The sequence below is a fragment of the Artemia franciscana genome, chromosome 9 (assembly GCF_032884065.1).
Source record: "Artemia franciscana chromosome 9, ASM3288406v1, whole genome shotgun sequence".
Lineage (NCBI taxonomy): Eukaryota > Metazoa > Arthropoda > Branchiopoda > Anostraca > Artemiidae > Artemia > Artemia franciscana.
Genome location: NC_088871.1, coordinates 14,819,189 through 14,843,994, shown reverse-complemented (window position 1 = coordinate 14,843,994; position 24,806 = coordinate 14,819,189). Strand labels below are relative to the sequence as shown.

Below are 24,806 nucleotides of genomic sequence, written 5' to 3'. Positions count from 1 at the left end.
ATGTTTAATATTTTAGCTTTGGGTTAAACACAGGCCTACAGATTCTAGTTCTACAACGGAAACTTATAGACCAATCGGCTAAATCCAGTGATATCCAAATATATTAAGAAAGAAAGGAAGATTTAGAAAGAATTTGTTAAAAATGATGGCGATTACGAATGAATCTCGAAGTTTTTATCATATTGTAAGAGACAGCGCTTAGTTCCGGAACGTAAAATAAGTTTGCTAAGCCAACACTGTAATTGTTTAGTGTTATGATATGATTTTGCAGACTTTTATTTTTTTTACCATAATTGATTTGCTTCTTATTATTAAGTGTCTTTATTCTTAAGCAAGTCAATACTGGAAGGGCTGAAAATTTTTCTTTTCCAACATCTGTCAGGAAAAATTTATGCTTGTATTAGATAGTGGCATATGTTGGGGTGGGGGGGGAATGTGCACCCTAGTTTTTTTTTGTCCCCTACCCTTCTAGATTGAATTATCCTCTCTGGATTTTTTGTCCCCCCTAGGTTTTTTTGTCCCCTACCCTTCTAGATTGAATTATCCTCTTCATTATTCTTAGTCATGCTTAGCCCTAATGTGTATGATCAGTCCACTTCCCACAGTACTCTCTTGAGCGCTATTACGATATTACCGAAACAGCTGACAAATCTCACGGAATGTTTCTTTTGAACATGAATAGAGTATAAGTAATAAATGTTCTTGACGACTTCTTCGTCTAAGTAGAACCTGGCTGTTTTTATTCTCTTTTTCTCTTCTTTACAGTTTTTTATCATTTTGTGGTGGGGATAAAGTAACACGGGTGTATATGCCTAATGTGTTAGCTACAATTATTCTGCATGTTATGAAGTAAGAATTGTTTTTTAACTTCACACTGTACTTAAAACTTTACTTATGTACTTCACACTGTACTTTACCAAATACTTAACCCCCCCCTCCTAATATGTATATAAATAGCACAAGTTATATGTATCCCATGTATTCTGGCACTTCTCTTTGTCTTATCTCCCGCTAAGCCGAAAGAAAGTAACAAAAAAAATAGGTTTTACAATGCGTCAGCGCATGAACAACTTGAGTGGTCGGAGGTATATCATCTGCTACTCATGTAGTTACCAATACTATTCTAGTAGTTCATGGCTCTGTAACAGAAAGGAATAAGTTGAAGATCTATAATAAAGAGCTAACTAATTATACATCTGACTCGAAATCTCCAAGATAGTAATGAAATGAGTATATTTTCCCACTCTGTGCTAAAGTTTACTGAGGAAATACAAATATGAAATTTGTTTTTGTCAATTAAGAAATACGATATAGTTTATCGAATTGTAGTTGCAGCAGTAGCTGTAAGATAGAAGATGCGAACCACGCAACTTAATAATCCGAACAAAAAACAAAGTATTCTAGATGGAAGTAAAATGAAGCATTAAACCTTAAAATGTTGCAAAACGAGCAGGGATACTCGCTTCTCAGCCTCTGCAGTGTCTAACTAAGACGTCTAATAATATTTCCATATATATGTAGGATTATGCAGAACTAGTGCTTTACTGAAAACTCAAACCAAATAGGATTTTTTTTTCTTCAGTTTAAAAATTAATAGCTATAGGATGTGTTTTACTGTTGAAAGATAAAGGTTGTCTTGTATGGTTTTAGTTCGCTTACCTTAGTATGACTTACGGTAAGTTAAGATGTTCCGATTCATTCTGTGAAACTAAGTGAAGACCATTTTGAAGTGAACCTGTCTTGATATTATTAGAACTGTTGCCTATCCAGAAATCTGCATCATAACTCGAAATTTTCTATACTAAATGCAGAACTAACCAAATTTTGGAGTCTGTATTATCTTCTATTATTTTGTCATGTCGAGCAGTACTAAAGTTTATCTCTATGGTATGGAAATTTATATTACTAGTCATTTATATTACGGCTGATGGGGCCAATTAGTTACCTTAGAAATCTGTCCGTCATTTCCGTGTGCGGCATAATGACTGATCAGTTACGAAAAAGTGTTTTGTTTGTTTGAGATTTTAGAGAATCTAATTTTCAAACTAAAAGTTATCGGTATCATCAGAGCCGCTCAAAGGTGGGAGGGTAGCTGGATCAGCTGCCACAGGTAACGCAGCTGGGGAGGAGTGGTTGGAGGCTGCCCATTTTGTTTCAATCTTTTGCTTTTATTCGAGCCTGGAGGGGGGCGCTGTAATTAATTTTTCCCCGTGCACTGCAAGCCCTAGGAACTGCTCGGGGTATCATGGCTGTTGAAATTGCTCGGGGTATCATGGCTGTTGAAAGGTTATGGGCATTCTTTTAGAATCGTCTGTTGTGTTTCTGTAGGCTACTTAATGACCGTAGGCCTCCTAAAACAACATTTCTGCTTTTTCTGCAAGTTTAGTCTTTTCAACAAAGCACTACTTTTGGATAAACCTATAAATATTGGGGAAAATTACCAGTCACTTTGGTTACGCTTCCTTTTATTTATAGCCTACATGTTGCGAAAGCCGAGAAGTAGTAAACACTATTCGTTTTTAGTTTCAGTTTCATTCTTTATTTCCAAAAACGTGTTTGTTTATTTTTTTTTTTATTTATGAAGGACACGATCTTAGGATGCCAGTTTAGAATTTGCAAGTCATTACTACGTTCAATATAAAGTGTTAAATATTTCAAATACTTCGCAATTCCTTTTGAAATAAACACTGCATATTTTGGCTTTCGATAACAGAAACTCTTGCCGCTTTTAAAAGGAGGGAAGAAGAGAAAAAAAGTTCTTTCCGGATGACGCACAGTCCACAATTATTTGTCTTATTTGGAAAAAGATATCATTCCCCTCAGATTCAAAGTAAGCTATTGTGGCAGTTTTAAAGAATATCGCAGAGTCAGCTCTAGTCTTAGTGGAAAAAAAGTTGAAATTTTGAAGTTTAGGCTGTTTTCTGAATGAAAATACTTGAAATGGTGATAAGGTTCACGTCGACGCATTGTTAAGATGTTGTACACGATGAATGCAAGGTAAACAATCTCTTTTTGGACAAAACTTTTCGAGATATCTTAAATGAAACTTCCAGGAATCAGCTTAAATATCAAATCTCGAAAATGGGGCTAGGTGTTTCTCCCCCCCCTGGATAAATTCCCGGTCCGCGGCTGGCTAGTCTCCAATCACTTTTGACTTATAAACCAGGATCATAACTCTCGAATTTCTGACCGAATGAGAATCCTCTGAAGTTTCTACAACCATGACGCGGAGGTGGAAATGAGGAAGGGGCAGTTCCACTTCAATACAAAATTCGGTACTTCTGTATTATGCCGCCAACAATCAAGTTTACGCTGTGTAAAACTTGTGAACAAACCGATTTTATTTGTATTAAGAGACAATTAGCTTTCGCTCAGTTGAAAACAAGTGGTGGGTGACAGAATGCATGGGAATTATATAATTGGTGCTACATATTTGCACATTAGAGGGTTGGGGTTAGGTTATTCCATCTCCACCCCCCCCCCCTGTAATGTCCAAATATATAGCCCAAATTTGTTTCTAAAGCATTATATTTTCATCGTGTTGTGATATTTTTCATCAGGATTAAGCTAACTTCACTTCTTGAGTGTTGATTGTACAACACATAAGTACCCAAAATTTTCTAAGCTCTTAGCAAATTTCACTGTCTTAGGTAACGTCCCTGTTGTTTTACAATTTCTAATAATTCTATTTAATGGCTTTAAACGTCAATAAGGTTCTCTGATTGTTTTGTAGTTAGGGAGGGAGGAAGATGCCTCAAAGGATGCTTTTAATCCCAAAATATTCCAACTCTCATTGAAACTTCAGATAAATACAGAACTAGCTCTAAGGGAGATACGAGGGGAAGGGAGAGGTTGAAATTGATATCTAATCCTCGGGGTAGTATCCAGGATTTTTTTGGGAAGGGCTATTTCTTTCGGTGGGGGGTACAAAAAAAACCTTGCCTTGGCTCATCGTGTTAACGGCACAGATGGTAGTCTTTTAATAGTTGTGCATCTTGGAGGAGGTACTCTGGATATCTCCCTCGTCTATACTCAAGACAAGACTTTGAAAACCTTTTTAAACAGAGGACATAATCACTTAGGCGATTTGGATTTTGATAATAAGGTAATGAGATATTATAAAAAGAAATATAAAGGAAAGGGGGTTATTCAACATAAGCTTCGAAGTCTAGTTATTTTGGCAAAAGAGAAATTGTCAAAAGCTGACAAATATGAACTCCAAGTTTAATGTGAAAATGAAACGATTGCAGGAATACTAACTCGTTTTGAATTTTATTGTATAAACATTGATTTTTACGAGAAATTTAAACTTGCAATAATGGAAATATTCAATCACGCAGGATCTGAAAGAGCTATTATAGACGAAGTGTTATTAACTGGTGGTGCATCACATAAGACTATGAAAAAGATTATTTCAAGTTTGGGACAACTACGCAGCTGAGAGTGTCTGATGGGAGAGCAAAAATTTCGAACGGTGCAGCTCTGCTAGGTGCTGTACTCTCAGGAAATCCAAATTTGATGGATTACAAAGTTCAAGCCTCTGTTGCTCACGATATCGGTGTTGAAACTCTTCAACAAAAGATGCATGTACACCATTCCTGAGATCTTCCTCTTCCTCAGAATATATCAGTATGGCTTACAAATAATGAAATATTAACAATAAATGGAAAAAGAATTATAAATGTTTACGAAGGTAGAAATAAAAAAAAACAACAAAAAAACAAGCAGACGATAATCTGCTAGTAAACAGAATCATCCTCAAAGAACCAACTTGCTTTGGCACTAGGGCAAAATTAACAATATCAGGGGATGAAACCATCGACATCTCAGCAGAATCTTTTTGCATAAAAAGGACGACGAATTAAAATATCCGGCGACTTGCTGAAGGAAAAAGGCAAAAAATTGAGCCAATCTGGGGAGAAGAGGAACAAATACACCTTGAAAGACTGAAAAACAGAATTCCAGCAAGACAAAGATTGAGAATAACAAAAATGCGAACGGAATAGCCTTGGATAAGCTTACAACTTCTTTTCTGGCACAAAAAGAAACTATTCTATAAAACTATGACGTCATAGTCGTTGGACACAACCATAATTGATGTAAAAGTTAATTATGATTTTATTTATAATCAAATGATTATATAACAACATGTCATTATTTGCTATATGGTTGAAACATGTAGCTGATTCAATTAAAACAGCAAAGGTAGCTAAATCCCGTCAAGCTAAAGTTTTTGTGATTAAAAAAATCTGCATGTCAATTTAACGGCTCTTGTGCTTCAAAGAGTCGTTCTTTAAAAAATTGGGCCAAAAAGTCAAACTTTTGCGTAAAGAGTGAGGAATCTAGGATTGGAACCCCAATCGTTTGTGGAATAATTTCTGTTTGTTTTAATTTCAGTGTGATTCCTTAATTTTTGTGGAATTTTTTTTTTATACATAATCTATGATCGTTTTTTGAATCATGCCGGAAAATCTGCCCTCCTCCCCCCTTCTATAGAAAATTTCCTTTGGAAAATTTCTTATTTGAGAAGAAATCTTCTTGCGGAAAATTCACCATGGAATAATCCCCTGTGTTAAATCCCCCGAAAAATTCCCTCCTTGCTGAAAATTGCCTTCTCACTTCAGTTCACCTCAGATCGTTTCTCGGATCTTGTACGGAAACGTCCCCTCCGCGGGAAATTTTACCCAGAAAATACCTCCTCCCGTTCCATTGAAATTCCCCCCTCGAAAATGTCTGCATATATTCCAATAGCAAATACTACGTGTAAGCAAGCAGATAATCTAACCGAAACCCACGAAAGTGCGCTGGGTATGATGTTATCATGTAATGGTGTGACTGCGACTGATTATGGTGGCTGATGTGATAGTGGAGGTGGTTGCGATGGTGGCAGTTGCTGCGAGTAGTAATGATGATAATGGGCATTATGAATGCAACTGTAACTGTGAATATTTTCGACTGCGACTACTTGTGACTAGGACTCCTTTGAATTTTGGCTACTTGCGATAGTGGTAACGGCTTTGATAGTAGCAGTGGCTGGGTAGTGGTAGCAGCTTTGATAGTGATGGCAGCTTTGATATTGGTCACGGCTGTGATGGTTCCAGTGGATGCGATTAGTAATGGCGATGATGGAAATTTTAACGGCGAATGCAATTGCGAATATTTATGACTTTGATTACTTGTGACTGGGACTCCTTGCAATTTTGACTGCTTACGAGTTCGACAGTGACTATGTTCGACTTCTTATGAGTGGTACTGCTCCTGCTTGTGACTACTTTCAGGAAATGCTGAGGGGGTGTTGAGCAAGGTCAGAACATGTTATTTCCATGGTGGTTGTCTAAAGGGCGCATCACCAATATCAGGAAAGGCTCGGAGTATTAAGTTGAAACGTTCGGGGCATGCTTAGAGAGATTGGAAAACCCTTGGAGGGTGAAGGGCCCCTCATCTGCTTTAGGTGATCCCTTGAGAATGATAATTGAAATCGCTACTTTGTTCACAATTTTCAAAAGGTCTTTAATAAACATTTAATAAGCATGCCTACAGGGATGTCATTCCCAACTCACAATTTACAACTGACAATGAAAGACTTATAAATTATGCAGTTCTTCCATTGTCAAACTGTTTATGGTAACAAACTGTAGTAAGGAGCTATCTGGCTCAATAGTAATCGAGACTCTAAGAAATGGAATTTTGATACCAATGTATACATCAAAAGAATCGTATTTTTATGCTGACTTTAAAGATATAAGTTTCATCAAGTTTAAAATTTGCCTTATTTTCGAAAAAAGGAGGAAACACCCCATAAAAGTCATAGAATCTTAGTAACGTGTGTTATTTCCATCCGCTTCGGTCCATGGCGAGTATTTGCACCTCACCCTGTCTGATGTTTGACATCGTCAAGACTTTGGACAAGCTGTCGGACAAACGTTTCTTCGGTCGACCGCGAGGTCGTTTCCAACCGAGTTTGATAGGGTTCAAGTCCTAGATCATCTTTGCGGGTAGATGGTGTGGCATTCGAAGCAAGTGCTCAAACCATCTTAAGGTTCGCTCAGCTGCTTGAGTCGAAAACCGAGACTGCTTTGTGAGCTGCAGAATCTTCCCATTGCTGAAGAAGTCAGACCATCGTAGGCCCTCGAACGTCCTCAGGCTCTTCGCATAAAATACGTCGATTTTCTTGAAAGTTGCAGCTGATTCTTGCCATGTCTCAGCTCCGTAAAGCATCACAGAGCCGACTAGAGCGTTGAAGATCCGCAGTTTCGTTTTACGACTGATGTTCGGTTTTCGCCAGAGGTGACGATTCAGTCTGCCCATGACAGAAGACGCTTTGGATAATCTCGCTTGCAGCTCGGGGAGAAGCGAGCCTGAAGTATTGTATAGGTGAAGTATTGAACAACTTCGTTGCCAGTGGTGCTATCCAGACTAACTACAGAGTTAACAGCAGAAGAAGACGGGTCTATGGCCATAATTTTAGTTATGTTCCAGTTTATATGCAGTCCTACTTTGGCAGCCTCTTCTCGTAGAATTCGGAGTGCTTCCAGCAGCTTCTCCGTGGAGTCCGCCAGAATGGCCAAGTCATCGGCAAAATCAACATCTGTGATGGCACGATCTCCGAATTTGAGCCCAAAGTTGAGACGTGAAGTGGTTTTTATTTTATTTTTTTCCGGGGGTGATTGTGTCGACCTTAGGCCCTCTCCCACGCTCATTTTTCCCCAAAGTCAGCGGATCAAAATTTCGAGATAGCCATTTTGTGGAGAATAGTCGAAAATCTAATAAATATGTCTCTGAGGACGATTTAATCCACTACAGTCCCCGGGGGAAGGGCTGCAAGTTATGAACTTTGCCCTTTGTTTACATATAGCATTGGTTATTGACGAAGTCTGCTGGAATTATACAGATTGCAACAGATGTGCAGTGCATACAGAGGAGTTATATTGGCATAGAGATGGGAAAGTTTCAAGATTGCAGACTTATATTTCCAAGCTGCTAAAAATATCTCCTCTGTATGCACTGCATATCTATTGTAATCTGTATAGCTTTTATGTCTTATTATGCTCCGAATTTTCAATGTTCAATCCAAACAAGTGGTGTGTTTGCCTCTAAAACTTTCATCCTTGCTTTTCCATCGAATGCGACAACAATCTTATAAAAATTCTGTACTCTTGGCTTTTTTTTAGTTTTTGTTGGAAGCTTTTGAAATAAAATTTTCCATGATTTTGAAGACTTTCGCGGCTCAGATAAAGGAAGGAAATGTGCACACTAATTCTTTTTAGGGTTTACCAGTGTAAAGGCAACTGTCCTCTCTTATTGTGAAACAAGGAGAATTAATTGTTATTCTTGTCTCATGTAAAGGAACTCGGGTGTAATAAAAGTTAGGTCATGATGAGAATATGCAGGGGAAAGGGGAGATAAAAACGGCGACTAATTAACTTTTAATTAAGATCAATGTGACACCTGGGAAAAAAGAAACAGTTCCTCTGCCAAGTCTACATATGTTTATCAGAATGAGAATACATAAAAGAAACTGTAAAGAACAAGTACGATATAATGAAGTAACGATTAAAAGTTGATTTTTGATATAGTCTCTATTTGGCATAACCCTAGGATTGGGGTTGGTGAGAAGGAAACAATTCTTACTTCATAATGTGCAGAATAATTGTAGTTAACCTATTATGACTGCAATTCCACTATATTTTACCCCAAACCACTCAGCTCGCAAATCAAATCGGCACTGACAGTCAGGTAACCGAAAACTCATAGGAAACATGTAATTCAGGCTGTAGTCTATATTTGTACTTTGGGGGAGGGGGAGAAGAATAGTTGAATCGCAGTAACAATGTGTTACTGTTATTTTTCTATAGCCCCAATTCTAGGCTTGTACCATATTTGTCTATATTAAAGAGTTAAATAAACGTCGATGAGTTTTGATTTCTATTAATGACGATTAGGGTTTGCCATTAACATTTTAATTTGTAAACTTTATTAGTTTTGTGACACCTTGAAGTAACCTTCTGCAGTAAAAAAAAAAAAAAAAAAAAAAAAAAAAAAAAAAAAAAAAAAACTATAGTGGGAGACACTAATTTTGTTGGGAGATAAAAATGTGGCTACTAGACGAAAGAGGGTTGGGCTACGTAAGTGGATCTTGATTTTATCTGCTTAACCGTTAAGTGAAAATGTGGGGCGTTAGCCTACTAGAGCATACTTTTATTTAAAATTTTGCCAGAGAGAAACAGTTTACATGTAAAAAAAAGAGTTGCAACTGCAACTTTTTGTTCTATCTACTTGCTTAAATTTTCATACAGAAGAACCAATCGCATTTTGCGTTCTTATTACTGGCTCAAAATTTAAAAGAGCAATAGTTGATAAATACAAAACTGGCAAAAGGTTTATTTGGTTTCCCTTGCTGAACCACCCATAAGAATGTGAGTGGAACAAAACTTCGAAGATCAGCGTCACAGAAATAAGCCAATATAATCAAAGTACATTTTTTAACAAAGAAGTATAGGGCAATCACCTCTCTTTTTCTCTTTGGTTTTACTTTGAAAAATTTTCGGTTATTTTTGGCGATTTTTTGGGAAGAATAAATCCAAGAATTACTAAAATAAATATATATTTGCTAAATATTTATTTTCATTTCGCTCCAAAATACCAAATTAACATTTTATTTGAAAGCATATTTATGAGGAAAATCAATTGGCTTTCTAAGATCCTTCAATTGAGGGCTAATTTTGGCTAGGTCCAGAAAAGAAGTGTTCTCTCTCCTTAACAGCTTATTTTCATGAAATGAAAACCAAAAGTGTGTATTTGTCTTGTGTAGTAAAGTAAAATGGACTTCCGAATAAATACTTACTTGTTTCAGGCACAAGAGATTGAGCAAAAGATACAAATGATTGAGGAAAGAGAAGAGCAGATAGAACAACAAAATAAAATTTTAGTTGAGATCCAGATAACTCTCGATGAAAAGCAGAAGCAAATTCAAGAATTAGAAAATGCTCTTCGGGAAAAAACAACAACTATTGAAGAATTAGAAAGCAACTTGAAAAAAGCAGGAAGGACTTTGCAAGGATTTGTCACTGAAGTAAGTTCACTCTAAATTCATTTCTTTCGCCTGATATTGGATCTTAAACTGTCCTTCACCTCCAGAAGCACGCGCAGGGAGGCGCGTAACTTAGCAAAAATTAGTCAAAATGCTAATCCTTTACTTTTCTATTGGCCTAGTTTTAATATTATTTTTGTGATGGTGGAATTTAACATTCAGACTTCAATTTAGCTTTGATTGTGTAAACCTACAACAGTCAATAAAAACGTTTTTTGTTGTAAATTGTAGGACAGGGTAAAATTTCACTACTAATGAGGTCAATTTGGAGCGACTGTTATTCTTTTAGAAGAAAAAAAAACGGAAAAAGGTATTTTTCACAAAGGGATCTCCCGGAAAGTTGACCAAGAAAAAGCTAGATGAATCTTACTCAAATATAAATATGCTGTGTTTCCAGCAGTCTGTTTCTACTTGTAATAACCAAAGACATTACAGGCCATCTGGAAGGCCGAATCAAAACAAATTAAGTTCAAAAATAAGTTTTACGTAACTGTGATGAAATTCCTTGCGTTAGTTTCTATAGTAGATAATACATAGCTTAATGTGCACTGTATTTTGACTTGGAACAAATCGAACATTTTTCTGGTTATTCTTCCGTGTATGCATATTTACGTTTCTGGTTTCGGTACTCCATTATTCAGAACACACCCAAGTAGATTTAGTTTACAGGTACACGGGTTGAAACTGAGACGCATTGGCAAATTTTTAGGGTATATAATTTGGGCTATATATTTGCAGACTAGGAGGAACTGAGGTTTAAATTATGTATAGCAGGGCTGCATGCAAAATGTAGCATAACAGAACCTAACCTAATCAAAATATCAACTCTATACATTAAATATTCAGTTAAAATATACCTGCAACGTAGTTTTTCCATTGAGTCTAAGCTAATTGACTCTGAACGCAAAAACCTAAACCGGTTTTTGTCAAATGTTGCAGATCAAAATTTTTGGGTGTGTTCAGAACAATGGACAAGTACCCTTTTTTTTGTCTAGCCATATGTTCCTCTGATTTCTTGTTATATTTGTCTTGCGAAAATAAGAGATTGATGGATGGATTCATTCGTTCTATCTTAAATATAGAATAAAAGACAAAATTGGGGTAATATTTTATTTGGACAGTAAAAAAAAAAGAAAAAGAAAATTTTGCCAGTATCGATGGACAGTCTTTCAACAGAAAGCAAAAATTTTAGATATTCATTCAACTAGCAAAAAAAGAAAGAAAAAAGAGTGGAAGTTGTACTGTTTATAGATGATAATCGATTTAATAATATTGAATGCTCTTCCCCCTGTCATTACTTAGTAAGTGTAATTGATTCTTTAATTACTAAATATTTGGCTAAATTATTCTAGTTGACTTTCAGAAGGCTTTTGATTTGATTGGTCATGATTGTAGTATTGTAGTTATTGTGAGAACTAGTAGGTCTTCCTGTCCACTGTTTCTTCAGCTTCAAGCTCTCCCCCATACATAGTCTACCCCTTGCTAGCATCTTTAATCTTTGCTTTATATTAAAATTGGTCGTTAATGGATATCTCTTTGTATTGTTTGTGGAGAAACTAAATAAAACCTCTTTCTACTCTAATAAGTCATATGAACTCTCCCCCCCCAAACAAAAACAACGTTTTAAAGTAAAATTTAAGTCTCCTGCCATGATTTTTAAAAACACAATTTTTGGGGTATTTTGATAAAGAAAGAATACACCCTAGATTCGAAGATCCCCCCTCATTATCATGGACTGTTACCCCCGATAACCATTTTAGAAATATTAATAGGACTTACAAATGTATTAGTTTGGAAGTTTCCTTGATACCAATCATAAAATCTTGCAATAGCAATATCTAGCTCAACCTTATTCTAGTTGTTTTAGAAGGCTCTCAATCTGATTGATCATAACGTACTCGTTGTTACGCTTTTAGATGAATTGTTGATCACTTCTTCGTAATATTTATCGCCGGTATTTGACACATTGGCTGGGGCCAATGTGTCAAATACCAAACAGGTATTCTAATTTTGTGTTAGGCGTGTCTCACCCCCCCCCCCCCCCCCGAAATTCCCTCGTATGCGAAATTGAGCAGCGAAAGAAAAAGTAAGGCAAATAAAAATAATGAAGTAAAGAAAGAATTTTGAAATATTATACCGACGTTATAGCACACAATATCAGTTCACCCTTTGGCGTACATCAGACTAGGCGTACATGAGAAGGTTTGCTCAGTTTAAGTTTTTTTTCTTTTTAATTTAGTTTGAATAGCATCCAATCAAAACCCATGTCACAACCAAGCAAAATTATTATTGCTATTAAGGAAGATTAACCAAAAAAACATTAATAGTGTGCCCTTGCTTGTACTTTTATTTTTATTAAAAATGATACCTGCTCTTGTCTTTTTGACGCTTTGATTGTTTCCCAGATATAAAAGAAAAGAAGAGATCAACTATTCAACCATGAGCTATTTTATGAGAAAAAAACCAATTTAGGTTGATTTGCATTCCCTGTGAACACGTGAATTCACGACAAGCCTATAGAAGTCAATTCAACCGAATCGAAAATATCTTTATGTGACTGGATTCATTACTTTTGGTTTATCCATTCATTGAGCCAAATTACATTATTATAGTCTTTCCCTAACAGAATAGTCTAAACGCGGTTAAACAGAAAAATTTATTCTTTTTGGCAACGTATTTTCAATCTAAAAAGAAAATTAGAAGTAATAATCAAAAATGTAATTTGGTAGATGGAAACAAAAATCAGCTACCAAAGCTAGCAAAATAGTCTTTTCAGCATTAAGATATTATAAAAAAAAGGACAGCAAAAAACAACACACCAAAAACTTGCACAGTAAATATAAACCACAATTAACAAAAGATATAGTTTTATTTAAGAAATACAAAGGCGAACGACTTTCAGGTTTTTCTTTTATACAGGGAAGGGGTTTTATAAAGCCGTAAAGACATGACAAGCTTAAAAGAAGTTTGGGTTTCAAGTGGCTTCACCAAACGAAAAAAAAAGATGACAAAGGGCGTTTAAGAAAATGGCAAACTCTCTTTGTATCATAAAAATCAAACGGGGGATAGGCTACTGGAAAACAAAGTTGATAAGTCGATCCAATAAACTCAGTTTAAGGAATAAAGTGAAAAACGAACAAAGTGGAACTAAAAATAGAAGTTGACAAATCATGTCACATAAATCTTTATGATTTACTACACCAAAACCAACTAATTACAGCTAAGAAAATATAAATACTGAAATAGTCCCAAGACAAATAACACTGCTCTCTCTTGGAAACATTTTCAAAACAAAAACGCATTAACCTTTTCTGACATTATCTAAAAATATCATAGAACTTCATACGAAATGTCAAACCAAAGTTCAAGCTGAGCAAGCCACCCGGAACATCTAAACAGTTTTCTACTATTATTAAATAGTAACTAAAAAGCAACTTCAATTTAAAATTTACCTTGGAAAAATGTTTCAACCTTGACACTCGGAAATTTCAAAACGGAGGATTGTCTTCTTTGATTTAATTAGAAAGACGAGAAAAAGAGCTGTAACAGTCTAAAATGGCATTACAACTAGACAAACATTTGGAATTTGACAGTCTTTTTGAATAGGAGATTAAGAACATATTTGTGAAAGTAATGCACGCTTAGCTTGACTACTCCTAAACATACTAATATATAATACTATTTAAAAATATCTTTAAAGTTTTCGAAACACTTGAACCGAGCTAGATATAGAAGTATCTTTTCAAGAAGACAAAAAAGTTACAACTGGGAAAAGAAAAATAAACATAAAATGACATAAAATAGCTGAAATGTTAACTTTCATTTTTTTTTTTTTTTTTTTATGAGCGTTCAAAATCAAGGGTCAATTCAGGACACAAAGTGCAAAAAAAAACGAACTTATTCAATTAGATCTCTTATGCCGTAGCTGGGTTTTCCCTTTCTTCTCTATTCTCCACATTGAAACATTTCCCCGAGAATAGCGAGAAGGGTATTTTCCGCCATCCTGGTTGTTACCAACAACTCTTGTTAACTCGAGAAAACGGTTTCTTAGGGACACAATTTGGTCATCAACGCTCCGAGAAAAATTTATAATCGGTCAAGAAATTTTAAAATGGTTCCTTGAACACGGAAAATTTATAATGTATTTCAAGCTTGAAATCATGTATAAAATTGCAAAAGGAAACTTTGAGATGCTAGTAAACTGCGTGGAAGAAATGAGTAAGTTTTAAATTTTTTGTTAAAAAAAATTTATTTCACCATCAAATTCCATCAACAATTCTACTTAGAATTATCAAAAACAATTTTTTTGCTAAGTCGTGGATCCATAATTGTTTCTAAAGTTGGTTTTAACACTTTTTTTGTTCGGGTGGCAAAAATGGGTTTTTAATTCCCTCTCCACCCTCCCCCCGCCACTTAACAAATACAAACGGGAATTTTTTTTTCCGTTTATTTCCTTGCAAGTTAGAATTATTATTATTTTTTTGATTTGTTAAGTTGATATTCCTTGTGTATTAATTGATTTTTTTAAGCGATCTGTTGGATTTTTTTTTCTGATCAAGAAAAATAATCGTGATGTGTTATTTGCTATCGTCATTTTAGATTCAAGCTAAAGAAAAAGAATTAGAGACGATGTCTTCCGACTCAAAGAAAAAAGAGAAGAAAATACGAGATTTAACCTGTGAACTGAAGGAAGTGAAAGATATGTTGAACAAGGCCAAATGGGAAGCTCAGACTGTCCGAGAAGACAACGTCAGCTCAATGGCTGAGGAAGAAAATGAAGTATGATCCTTTAGTAATTCAGTGCATGGCTTTAAGGGAAATTTACTTGCTTCTTTCTTGTGCTTTTTGTAATTTGTCTACCGAGATTTTTTCGCCTCAAGCATGCTTTTTGTGACTTTAAGCCTTTATAATGCTTTTGAGCCTTTGCTTATGTAAATTGTTTATTTATGTTTTTTTTCAAAATATGTATTTTTGACAATTTACTTGAAATTTTTTCAAAGAGTTATCAGTAACTAGATATATACTTAGATTTATTCACATACAATAAACAAACAATAATAAACCAATTAAAGTACATACTGCACTATGACTCACAATTTAAGGAGGAAAAATAATAGCGAAAAAAAAATAACAATACAACGACACACTGAAAAGAAACATGGCAAGCTGCCGCTCTTCACTGCCACAAAGCAAGCCGGATTATTTTACTTTATATCTCTGTTGAGCTTCAAATATAACGACTATTTTGTAGTTTATGCGTTTTCGCTGATGGGTGAAGATATGCTATCAAACAGTTCGTGGTAACGAACTGTAGTAAGGAGCGACCCGGCTCAATAGTAACCGAAACTCTAAAAAATGGAATTTTGATACTAATAGTTACATCAAAAGAATCGCATTTTAATGCTGATTTTACATATACAAGTTTCGTCAAGATCAGTTATACCCATCAAAAGTTACGAGCCTGAGAAAATTTGTCTCATTTTAGAAAATAGGGGGAAACACCCCCTAAAAGTCACACAATCTTAACGAAAATCACACCATCAGATTCAGCGTATCAGAGAACCTTATTGTAGAAGTTTCAAGCTCCTATCTACAAAAATGTGGAATTTCGCATTTTTTGCCAAGAGACAGATCACGGATGCGTGTTTTTTTTTTTTTTTTTTTTTTTTTTTTTTTTTTTTTTTTTTTTTTTTTTTTTTTTTTCAGGTGTGATCGTATAGACTGAGTGGTCCTAGAATCTTGCGAGGGGGCTCGTTTTAACGGAAATTAAAAGTTCTAGTGCCCTTTTTAAGTGACCAAAAAAAATTGGAGGGCACCTAGGCCCCCTCCCACGCTCATATTTCCCCCAAAGCCACCAGATCAAAATTCTGAGATAGCCATTTTATTCAGCATAGTCGAAAAACCTAATAACTATGTATTTAGGGACGACTTACTCCCCCGCAGTCCCCGTGAGAGGGGCTGCAAGTTGAAAACTTTGACCTGTGTTTACATATAGTAATGGTTACTGGGAAGTGTACAGACGTTTTCAGGGGGATTTTTTTGTTTATGGGGGAGAGTTGAGGGGGGAGGGGTTACGTGGGAGGATATTTCCATGGAGAGACTTCTCATGGGGGAAGAGAATTTCAATGAAGGGGGCGCAGGATTTTCTAGCTTTATTTGAAAAAACAATGGAAAAATAAATATGAAAAGTTTTTTCTACTGAAAGTAAGGAGCAGCATTAAAACTTAAAACGAACAAAAATTATTACACATATGAGGGGTTTACCTCCTCGTTATACCTCACTCTTTACGCTAAAGTATTTTTAGTAATTTCAACTATTTATTCTACGGCCTTTGTGATTCAGAAGTCATTCTTAAGGAATTGGGACACAATCTAAGCTTTAGCGTAAAGAGCGAGGTATCGACGAGGGTTGAACCCCCTCATATACGCAATAAAAACATACGAATATAGAATTTCGTTACGTTAGTTAATTCGCAAGTTACGTATATTTTTACCCATGAAAACGTTTGTAAAAAATTAAAAATTCTAGTTTCTTTTGAGTAATCAAAAACTTGGAGGGCAACTTTTTTATCAAAATATTCCGATTAATTGCAATTAATTAATATGCAAATTTCGTTTTAATTATTTATGTGCGGAGATTCAAGATCAAAACATGCATTAATTCAAAAACGTCCTGAAATTAAATGTAAAAAAAACAAGTTTTTGTAACGGAAAGTAAGGAGCGACATTAAAACTTAAAACGAACAGAAATTACTCCTGAAATTACGAACAGAGTAATTTCTGTTTGTTTTAAGGTTTAATGTCGCTCCTTACTTTCCGTTACAAAAACTTTTTTTTTTTTAATTTAATTTTCTCTAAAAAGATGATTCATACTTTAGAGCACCCTTTTTTAGTGTCATTGTTCATAATCAACATTTTTGCCTTATATATATATATATATATATATATATATATATATATATATATATATATATATATATATATATATATATCTATATATATATATCTATATATATATATATATATATATATATATATATATATATATATATATATATATATATATATATATATATATATATATATATATATAATCAGAGCAATAAGAAAGAAGATTAACTTGAAAGAGAGAACCCATTTGAAGTAGAAATGAGATCTAGTCTTGAAATTGTTCCATGTCAAGGTGTACTATCAGTAAAGCATTCTTTCTGCTGTGAAGATCAAATTTTACAATGTGAACAAAACAGAACTTGTGAACAGTTATCAACATTGGACAAGAGTAATCGCAAAAACAATAGCAAGAGTTGAAATTAACAAAAACTGAACTTGCGAGAACTCTTATCAACATTGTACAAGAGTAATTTTAAAAAGTGACTCCGTGGCCACTCTTTTTTTGACTGGTGGGGTTATGTGTCCAGAAATATATAATAACGAAATTTGCTTACCAAATTGCATCACAAATAATTTTATGGAATTGTTGGGAGGCTATTCCTGCTTTTCTCTTTTGTCAGGTCGTAAAGGGGAAGAGGCTTAACAAAAGAAGTAGAACTTTTAGTTGGATTTAAATGTGGGCTTTTATACCAGGGTGTTAATCATTATTTGGTGAATTTTAGCTGGATTTTAGCTGAATAGCTGGATGGTTAGCTGAATTTTAGCCGAGTAACTCTGTATTCCAATTTTGAACGCAGAAACAAATAGGAAAATTAAAGTAAATCAGGGACTAAGCTCTTTCATTGATCCTTTGATAAAACGCGTGTTTCCTGATATTTAACTAACCACAAAATCATTATTAACTATCAGGCCCCATTTTTTCTCATTGGACAGAATAAGAAAAAATAATATGTAACCTACATATTTATCCTGCGAAATGTTCAGCGCGACGAACTAATGTTTACAGATCGTATATACATTGCGATAATCAAATTGTTGTTGAAGGGATGCTGCCTTGCCGGCCCTTCTTGTCACTCTTTTTTTTTATGCTCACATTCTACAGGGCGAGTAAAAATCCTTAACACTACTAAAAAATACTGCTAAAAAAATCACTATTCCACTGGTATGCAAATTAAGGCTGACGCATCGGTAAACGATTCCTCTATTCTATTCTGATAAAAGATTCACCTTTGACCACCTTCCAAAATATCCTAAGGATTTTGGGTTATTTTGTATAGTCTAATCCTAACATGGTTGGGGCTGTCCATTTTCTTTTTTTTTTTTTTGCCACAATGGGTGCTATTTAGCAGATCCATTTTACGCTGTCCATTTTCTTTTTTTCCATCAATGGCTCTGGAAGGCGTTTATTATTTATGCTTTTTTTTTTTTTTTTTTTTTTTTTATTTTTTTTTTTTTTTTTTTTTTTTAGTCCTGGCAGTTAAAGTATATTCAAGAGCGAAAAAGCTGACGCTTTTAAAGGCACCGCACTTTTCACATAATTTTACCTAGTGGCACCATGTTTATTCCCAATAAAACTAAATTTGCTTTACCTAGTTAAAGCTAACATTCAAATTAAAAAAAATAAAGCGCAAAATAAGATCAGATTTAAGTAGGCTAGGCAATGTGAAGTGTTGCAACAGCCCTTTGTCAACTTCACCAACAATAGTGTTGCTCACATTCTACTGCTCCTTATATCCAGTTGAAAAAATTTTCTTTATTTATTTTCTCATTGTTTTTTTTTTAATACTGTTAGAAAATCCTGCACCCCGTTGATGGAAATTTTCCTCCCTATGGAAAATATCCTAAGGATTTTGGGTTATTTTGTATAGTCTAATCCTAACATAGTTGGGGCTGTCCACTCTTTTTTTTGCCACAATGGGTGCTATTTAGCAGATCCATTTTACGCACAAGATCTTTGTCGATCCGTTGGACACGTGCGAGCCATCTTTTTCGAACTTGCTCTTTGTTGATAAAAGTTACTGGGTAAGGTCGAAACATTTTAGAGGTGACAATCGTATTTGTCACCTCTTGTAAATTGAAAAATCTACTAGAACCTTATTTCAAAGCTACTGAACAAGTTGGTGCCATAATCAAACTGAAGTATCAGTGATTGGCTTCGTCACGAAATTTTTTTCTTCAATCTTTAGTCAAATTCTTGAATTTAAATTGTTACCTAATTACTCTATAAGTTTGGGACCAGGCATATGATCAATGAAATATCCTGACTCTCAAGATCCTCATTGTTTTTGTGTCCTTGGGTAGACTCTTTAAAAGCAGTAAGGTTGTGGCCACCAGTTCATCTGTTTTGAACTTTTGCTAATATGTTAATCTTATATGTGGACGGGCAATCAGACAATATTGGACCCAACGAAAAAATGGTCCACGAGTGCTGAATATTCAAGTGGGGAACTGGGTGCCAAAAACACGCTTATGTTTAAGTTCGTAGACGAATGGACTGGGAAAATGGACCAGGATTTATTTTCTAGGTTTTAAAACCATAATACAGCTGTCTTTCTAAGTTTGTCTTATTATAGTACCGTAGTGAGGAAAGAGTAGAATATACCACAAATGGTGTTGGTAATTAGAGTATGTTTAGCGTTTCTAGAACGAGTATGACATGAAGTAAATTGTTGCTCTTTGACTAGGCAGCCATTCAATACGTATAAAATTTTAAGTTGAGGAGACCCATCTTATCTAAGCTTAAAATTTCTGATTATCTATTGGGAAGAAGAAAGCGTCAGGGGCATTGGTACCATTTAGAAAAAGCGGCCTTTAAATTCTGTAATAGTTTTGAAAAATAAGTTTATTTTGCCTAAACGACTTGCTGCTTGCAAGATATCATAAATGAACAAAATGTTTACCTGATATCTTATTTTAATTTTTCTAAGGCTAAGAGTGAAAAAGTACCAAGGCGATATGGGATTCTCTCTATCTTAATAGAAAGAGACGTACAGAATTGTTCTTCCATTCAGAGACAGTAGAAACAAAGGAAGTCAGTTAAAAATAATTGAACTAAAGAAATTATAATAATCAAGTCATGTAAATTCAGAGCATTTTTATGTTAATGGGGCAGAGATTAATTCATTGTAGAATAAATTTGTACCTATTATTATGTATCTTTATTTATTCGCAAGATTCCAGATAAAAATGGAAACTGGGTTGGTATATACAGCACTTATATCCACCTTTTTACACTTTTATTCCAGAGTGCACGTAACTCGAATTTACAATATTGAACTTGTGGTCACACAATAGTACTTTATGGTAATTATATACAGTATGATTACGACTCAGTAATATTTGGCCTTTGCAGTCTTAGCGCGTATAAAAGCTCCGCCCATATCCCTGTCCATCAACAATTCAGTGTATATTATCCTGGAACACGTATTTTGGCAGAAACTTTCTCAAAATTTCTTTGAAGCCGAGTCGAGACTTTGAAACCTACTCAGTGCTGGATTTACCAGTAGGCTGAAGTCTATGGCGGCAAATTTGAGGGGGCTGCGGATTTTAATAAAAAATTACGAAAAAATGTTCAAATTGACCGAAGCTGAAATGATAGCGCTAGTTCCTTACGTAATGAACATACCAGGGCCGTTCCTAGACGGTGTGCAAGGAGCGCACATGGGCGGCAACATTTTGGGGTGGTTTAAATTCGTGGTGACTAAAAAAATTACAATGATAAATATTACGTATAGGAAGAAATATTGAGATATGTTTTTGTTATTTTAATTCGCTGATTCTTTGGCGTGATTCTTTGGCATTGCTTATGTTTCAAATTTTTAAAATCCCTGAATAAGCTCTATCAAATTTATTTGACGTGTACAGTGTATTTTGTTGGCAAATTTTGCCGACATTGTCGGTATTATTTTGTTGGCAAATAGAAATAAACTTAATAGTTTTAAGTTTATGAAGCATTATTCTATATACATATAATACAGTGCTTACTTGTCATTATTGTCTATGAGTGCGCTTTTTTTTAAATTATAACAGTTTCACCCTTTTCTTGTGAATAGATTAACATTTATTATGAGTGTTTGCTGTAATTTTCTTTACAAGTTTTTCGGAAATTACATTAACGCAGTAACTTAAGAAAAATTATTGCAATTCTAATTTTTGTATACCTTTTCGCACAGTTTATAAGTCCCTAGACTGTTACTGGCTGTACCATGGTTGGACTATAAAGATATGAACAATTTTTACCTTAAAGAACATATACATGCAATGGAATATCTAGATTCTGTCTCTGGTTTACGGAATTTAATATAAATTCGTTGTAAGGCCCTCTTTTCTCTGTACATTGTAGTAGGCTCAAGGGTGGAGTTTAGTTGGGCCTGCTTCCGTCTTTTATTATATCAAATGATTAAAACACTAAATATTTTTTTATTATATGACTTGTTTTATTCAAGTCTTTGTTTTAAATTTGAAAACTTCTGAGCCAAACTCGAAAAATTGGTGATCGTAGTTGGTTTTTTTTTTTTCTTTTTTTTTTTTTTTTTTTTTTTTTTTTTTTTTTTTTTTTTTTTTTTTTTTCGTCAAGTGGCTGGGACGCATTTTGTTAAGGTGACATATCAGCTACATTCCCTTTAACGGTGCTTCGACGCGTAAAAAGACAATGATACCATTGCAAGATGGGTTGTAGGAAAAAGGGCCAGGCAATTTAAGGGTATTTTTGGGGGGATAGGTGTGTAGCTCCTAAGCTTAGGAATATTGATTTACAAAATAGTTGTTTCATCCATATCCAAAACCCTTCCGTGCCAGAAAACCGAAGCCCAGACCCCGCTAATGAGAGACGGTGAAGTGTATTTAAATCTATGAATCTTAATTATGTTCGTGAACTCTGACGAAAAGATGGAAAATGAATGGTTATTTAATGTCATGTCTATACAGTGTCTAATTAAAACCAGGTTACCTGACTTCCATCACAAGCAGAAAAAATAAATCTTACTCTTTATTAACACCTTTATTTGATCCGTTTTCATTAAACTTTTTCAGTTTTTTGAAAAACGTGAGTTGCAGCAACTCGATTTGGCTCTAAACTTGTATTTATCTTACTATTCATTTGATTGTCAGGGTGTTTATAAACTTTTGGGTAACTATTTTTATAGTTTGATAGGCCCCTTAACATGTAGTGCTACCTCTTTCGTAGTCTTTTATGAAAAGTTCCGACTCATAGCATTTCGAATAAACCCTTGAAAGTACCAAAGACATTAGGATGAGAATATTTTTCCCCTTGGACCCATCTCAGGCCTATTCACACCCTTAAATCATGATTTCATGGGTTTTTCGTTTCAAAATTAATTGAATTTTTGGGGGCAATATTATATTTTCTTCTGTGTTGTCACGCTGAACCTTGAAAATGCATAAACGAAACCATTTGTTTTTAGCTTATTTTTTTGCTGATCTTTACCCACGTTTCTTGCTTTTAAATTTGGCACCCGCTACTACTAAAAACTGCGTAACGGCACCGGTGGTTTTTTTTTTTTTTTTTTTTTTTTTTTTAATTCAGTTCTCGATTCTTCCTAATTTTAAATATGTATTGCTGTGTAATGACAGCTTAACCAGTTCAAACAATCAAATATCTATTTCATTTTCCTTAGCGCTTTAAGTGCTTTGCCACTATGAAGAAATACTTAAAGGTTTCCCTTAAAGGGTAAAAACATTTTACTTGAAATTTTTTCGACTCCCAAGCAAAATTCTTAAAATTGATAAGGGACTAGTCAAATTTTTCTTTAAGAAGAAATAGTCTAACATAAACTGAAAAATTTAAGCAATGAGAACTGTAAGAATCATTGAACAGGCTGCATATGTGGATTTGATTGTTTTTGGGGCAGGATCACCCTCATTTTTATGTTACAAAAAAATAAAGCATAAAAATTACAATTAAAAGAGATGGTTTGAAACAGCCAATGATGTTGGACAGCTCAGTGTCTGGACAAATCTAATCAATATCATAAAAGGCATTCTCATAGTATAAAACCCTACGTATATGTACTTATCAATAATCTACGTTTCCTTAATTTTCCTTACTCTTAGGTTTATTGCATGGATCTAAAGTTGTTCCATATTACTTGCCTTTTTGTTCATTCACGCTTTTTTAACTATGTAGCGCGTGTGGGCTGAACTCGAAGAAAAAAATCGTCAAATATCACAGCTGGAGAAAGAAAATGAAATCCTCAAACTTGATATTCGTCAGGTTCAGGTAACTAGCACGGAAAGATAATGTGTCCTTTGTCTGAAGTTGTAACCTTCTATATGTTTGTGAACCATGGCTGCCACTAAATTTCCCGAGAGAGTATCCCAAAAGCCTGCAAAAAAAGTTCGTCCTATTTTTCAGGGCTTTAGAGCGGACTTTTTCGTCAGATGAACATATGATGTCTATTTACGGTAGTAATTTATTTAATGCATATTATTCAAATCCTACCTAAAGCCTGAGCTGAAGTAGCTTTTTTAATCTAAAAAGTTCACACTTAAAGTAAAGAGAGAATTAAGGTTTAAAAAGTGAAAAAAAAAGTTGGAAAGAAACCTTTCAACTTTTCAGAACATGTATCAAGACAATAACTTTTGCTCATTTTTAGTATAACCCTATCTCCCGCGTCTTTTTTGTATTGTAAATGTATTTCAGTGTTCCAAAGATTTTTCTTTGCTCTCTCTTTTACAATAATCAATCATATTTTTTTCTTTTTTTTTCACTCTTCTTGTTCGTTTTCTTTTGCACGAAGTAGAAAAAAATAAAGTCAATCAGGTCCTGTGAAAAAAAAAATATTTATAAATAACGGTCAGTCACAAAAAGTAATCTTTCCTATTCATCAATATAACAGGCTTGTACCTATAAAACAACAACTGAAAGTAAGAGCTCTTTGAGGTATATAGAAAAACGGTAAATTTAGGGCATTTTCTGCTACTGACTTAGGAATAAGGAACATGCCACTCGATGCCTTTTTTCATGCTCTTTCGGAATGTAATAATTGCTTTACTCGGAAATTCAATTTTGAGCTCTTTACGGACAATCAAAGTATGACAACTTTTTTCTCTTATTATAGATATCGCTTATATACCGCTGTTACCATCACTCGTGTCTAAACAGGTTTACCCGTAAACTGAATCGACTATGAAGAAATCGAGAACCAGAAAATACATAGGAAATATGTAATTTGGGCTATACATTTGCACGAGGGAGGGGGGTGTAAAGTATAGTGGAGCTACAATTGAAATGTGTTAAATGCAATTAATATGCATATAATATAGTAACAATTGTATTTCTTTTTTAGTCATTTTATATAGCCAAAAGAGAAAAGGGTATCATCTTTGAGGATCCGTAATCGGCTTAAAATTGATTTTCCGAGTAAAGCAAATATTAAATTCAGAAAAGGCATAAAAAAGCATCGATTGGTAAGTTCAGCTTATTTCTAGGTCAGTAATTTAAACCGCCCCAAATTTTGCGAATAAACACGCAGCATGTCTTGTATCGTGGTGCATTTACATAAATGTATGTTTGTACGTATTTCTAAAAATTTCTGAACTTAGAAGTTAGTGATGCATGTATCTCAAGATCGTAAGATCTGAATCTCAAATCATAGATGCTTTGATGACAAGTATTTACCATTTGAACTCCGAAAGGGACGGATCTCGTCCAGGCACGAAAGAGCCCAGCTAGGATACTCACTCTTGCGATCTCACTCGTTATTTTCAAGCAAAGCTATCGGTACATCTACGGAATAATTAAAAAATACAACTTATAAAGTATAGAAAAGTGCCAGGAGTCCTACAAAGCAAGATAATTACTCTA

The 24,806-nt window shown here is 34.5% G+C and overlaps 1 protein-coding gene across 7 annotated transcripts in view; it reads left to right on the top strand.

Moving 5' to 3' along the window:
- LOC136031042 (putative leucine-rich repeat-containing protein DDB_G0290503) overlaps nucleotides 1-24,806 on the top strand; it is a 424,748-nt gene that overhangs the window by 82,562 nt on the left and 317,380 nt on the right. For 5 of the 7 annotated variants that reach the window (XM_065710237.1, XM_065710236.1, XM_065710240.1 and 2 more), the window contains 3 exons: nucleotides 9,854-10,072; nucleotides 14,690-14,869; nucleotides 23,127-23,219. In XM_065710237.1, coding sequence (XP_065566309.1) covers nucleotides 9,854-10,072; nucleotides 14,690-14,869; nucleotides 23,127-23,219 — 492 coding nt within the window. The remainder of the gene's footprint in view (nucleotides 1-9,853; nucleotides 10,073-14,689; nucleotides 14,870-23,126; nucleotides 23,220-24,806) is intronic. The other 2 variants (XM_065710238.1, XM_065710241.1) reach the window with 1 other exon arrangement.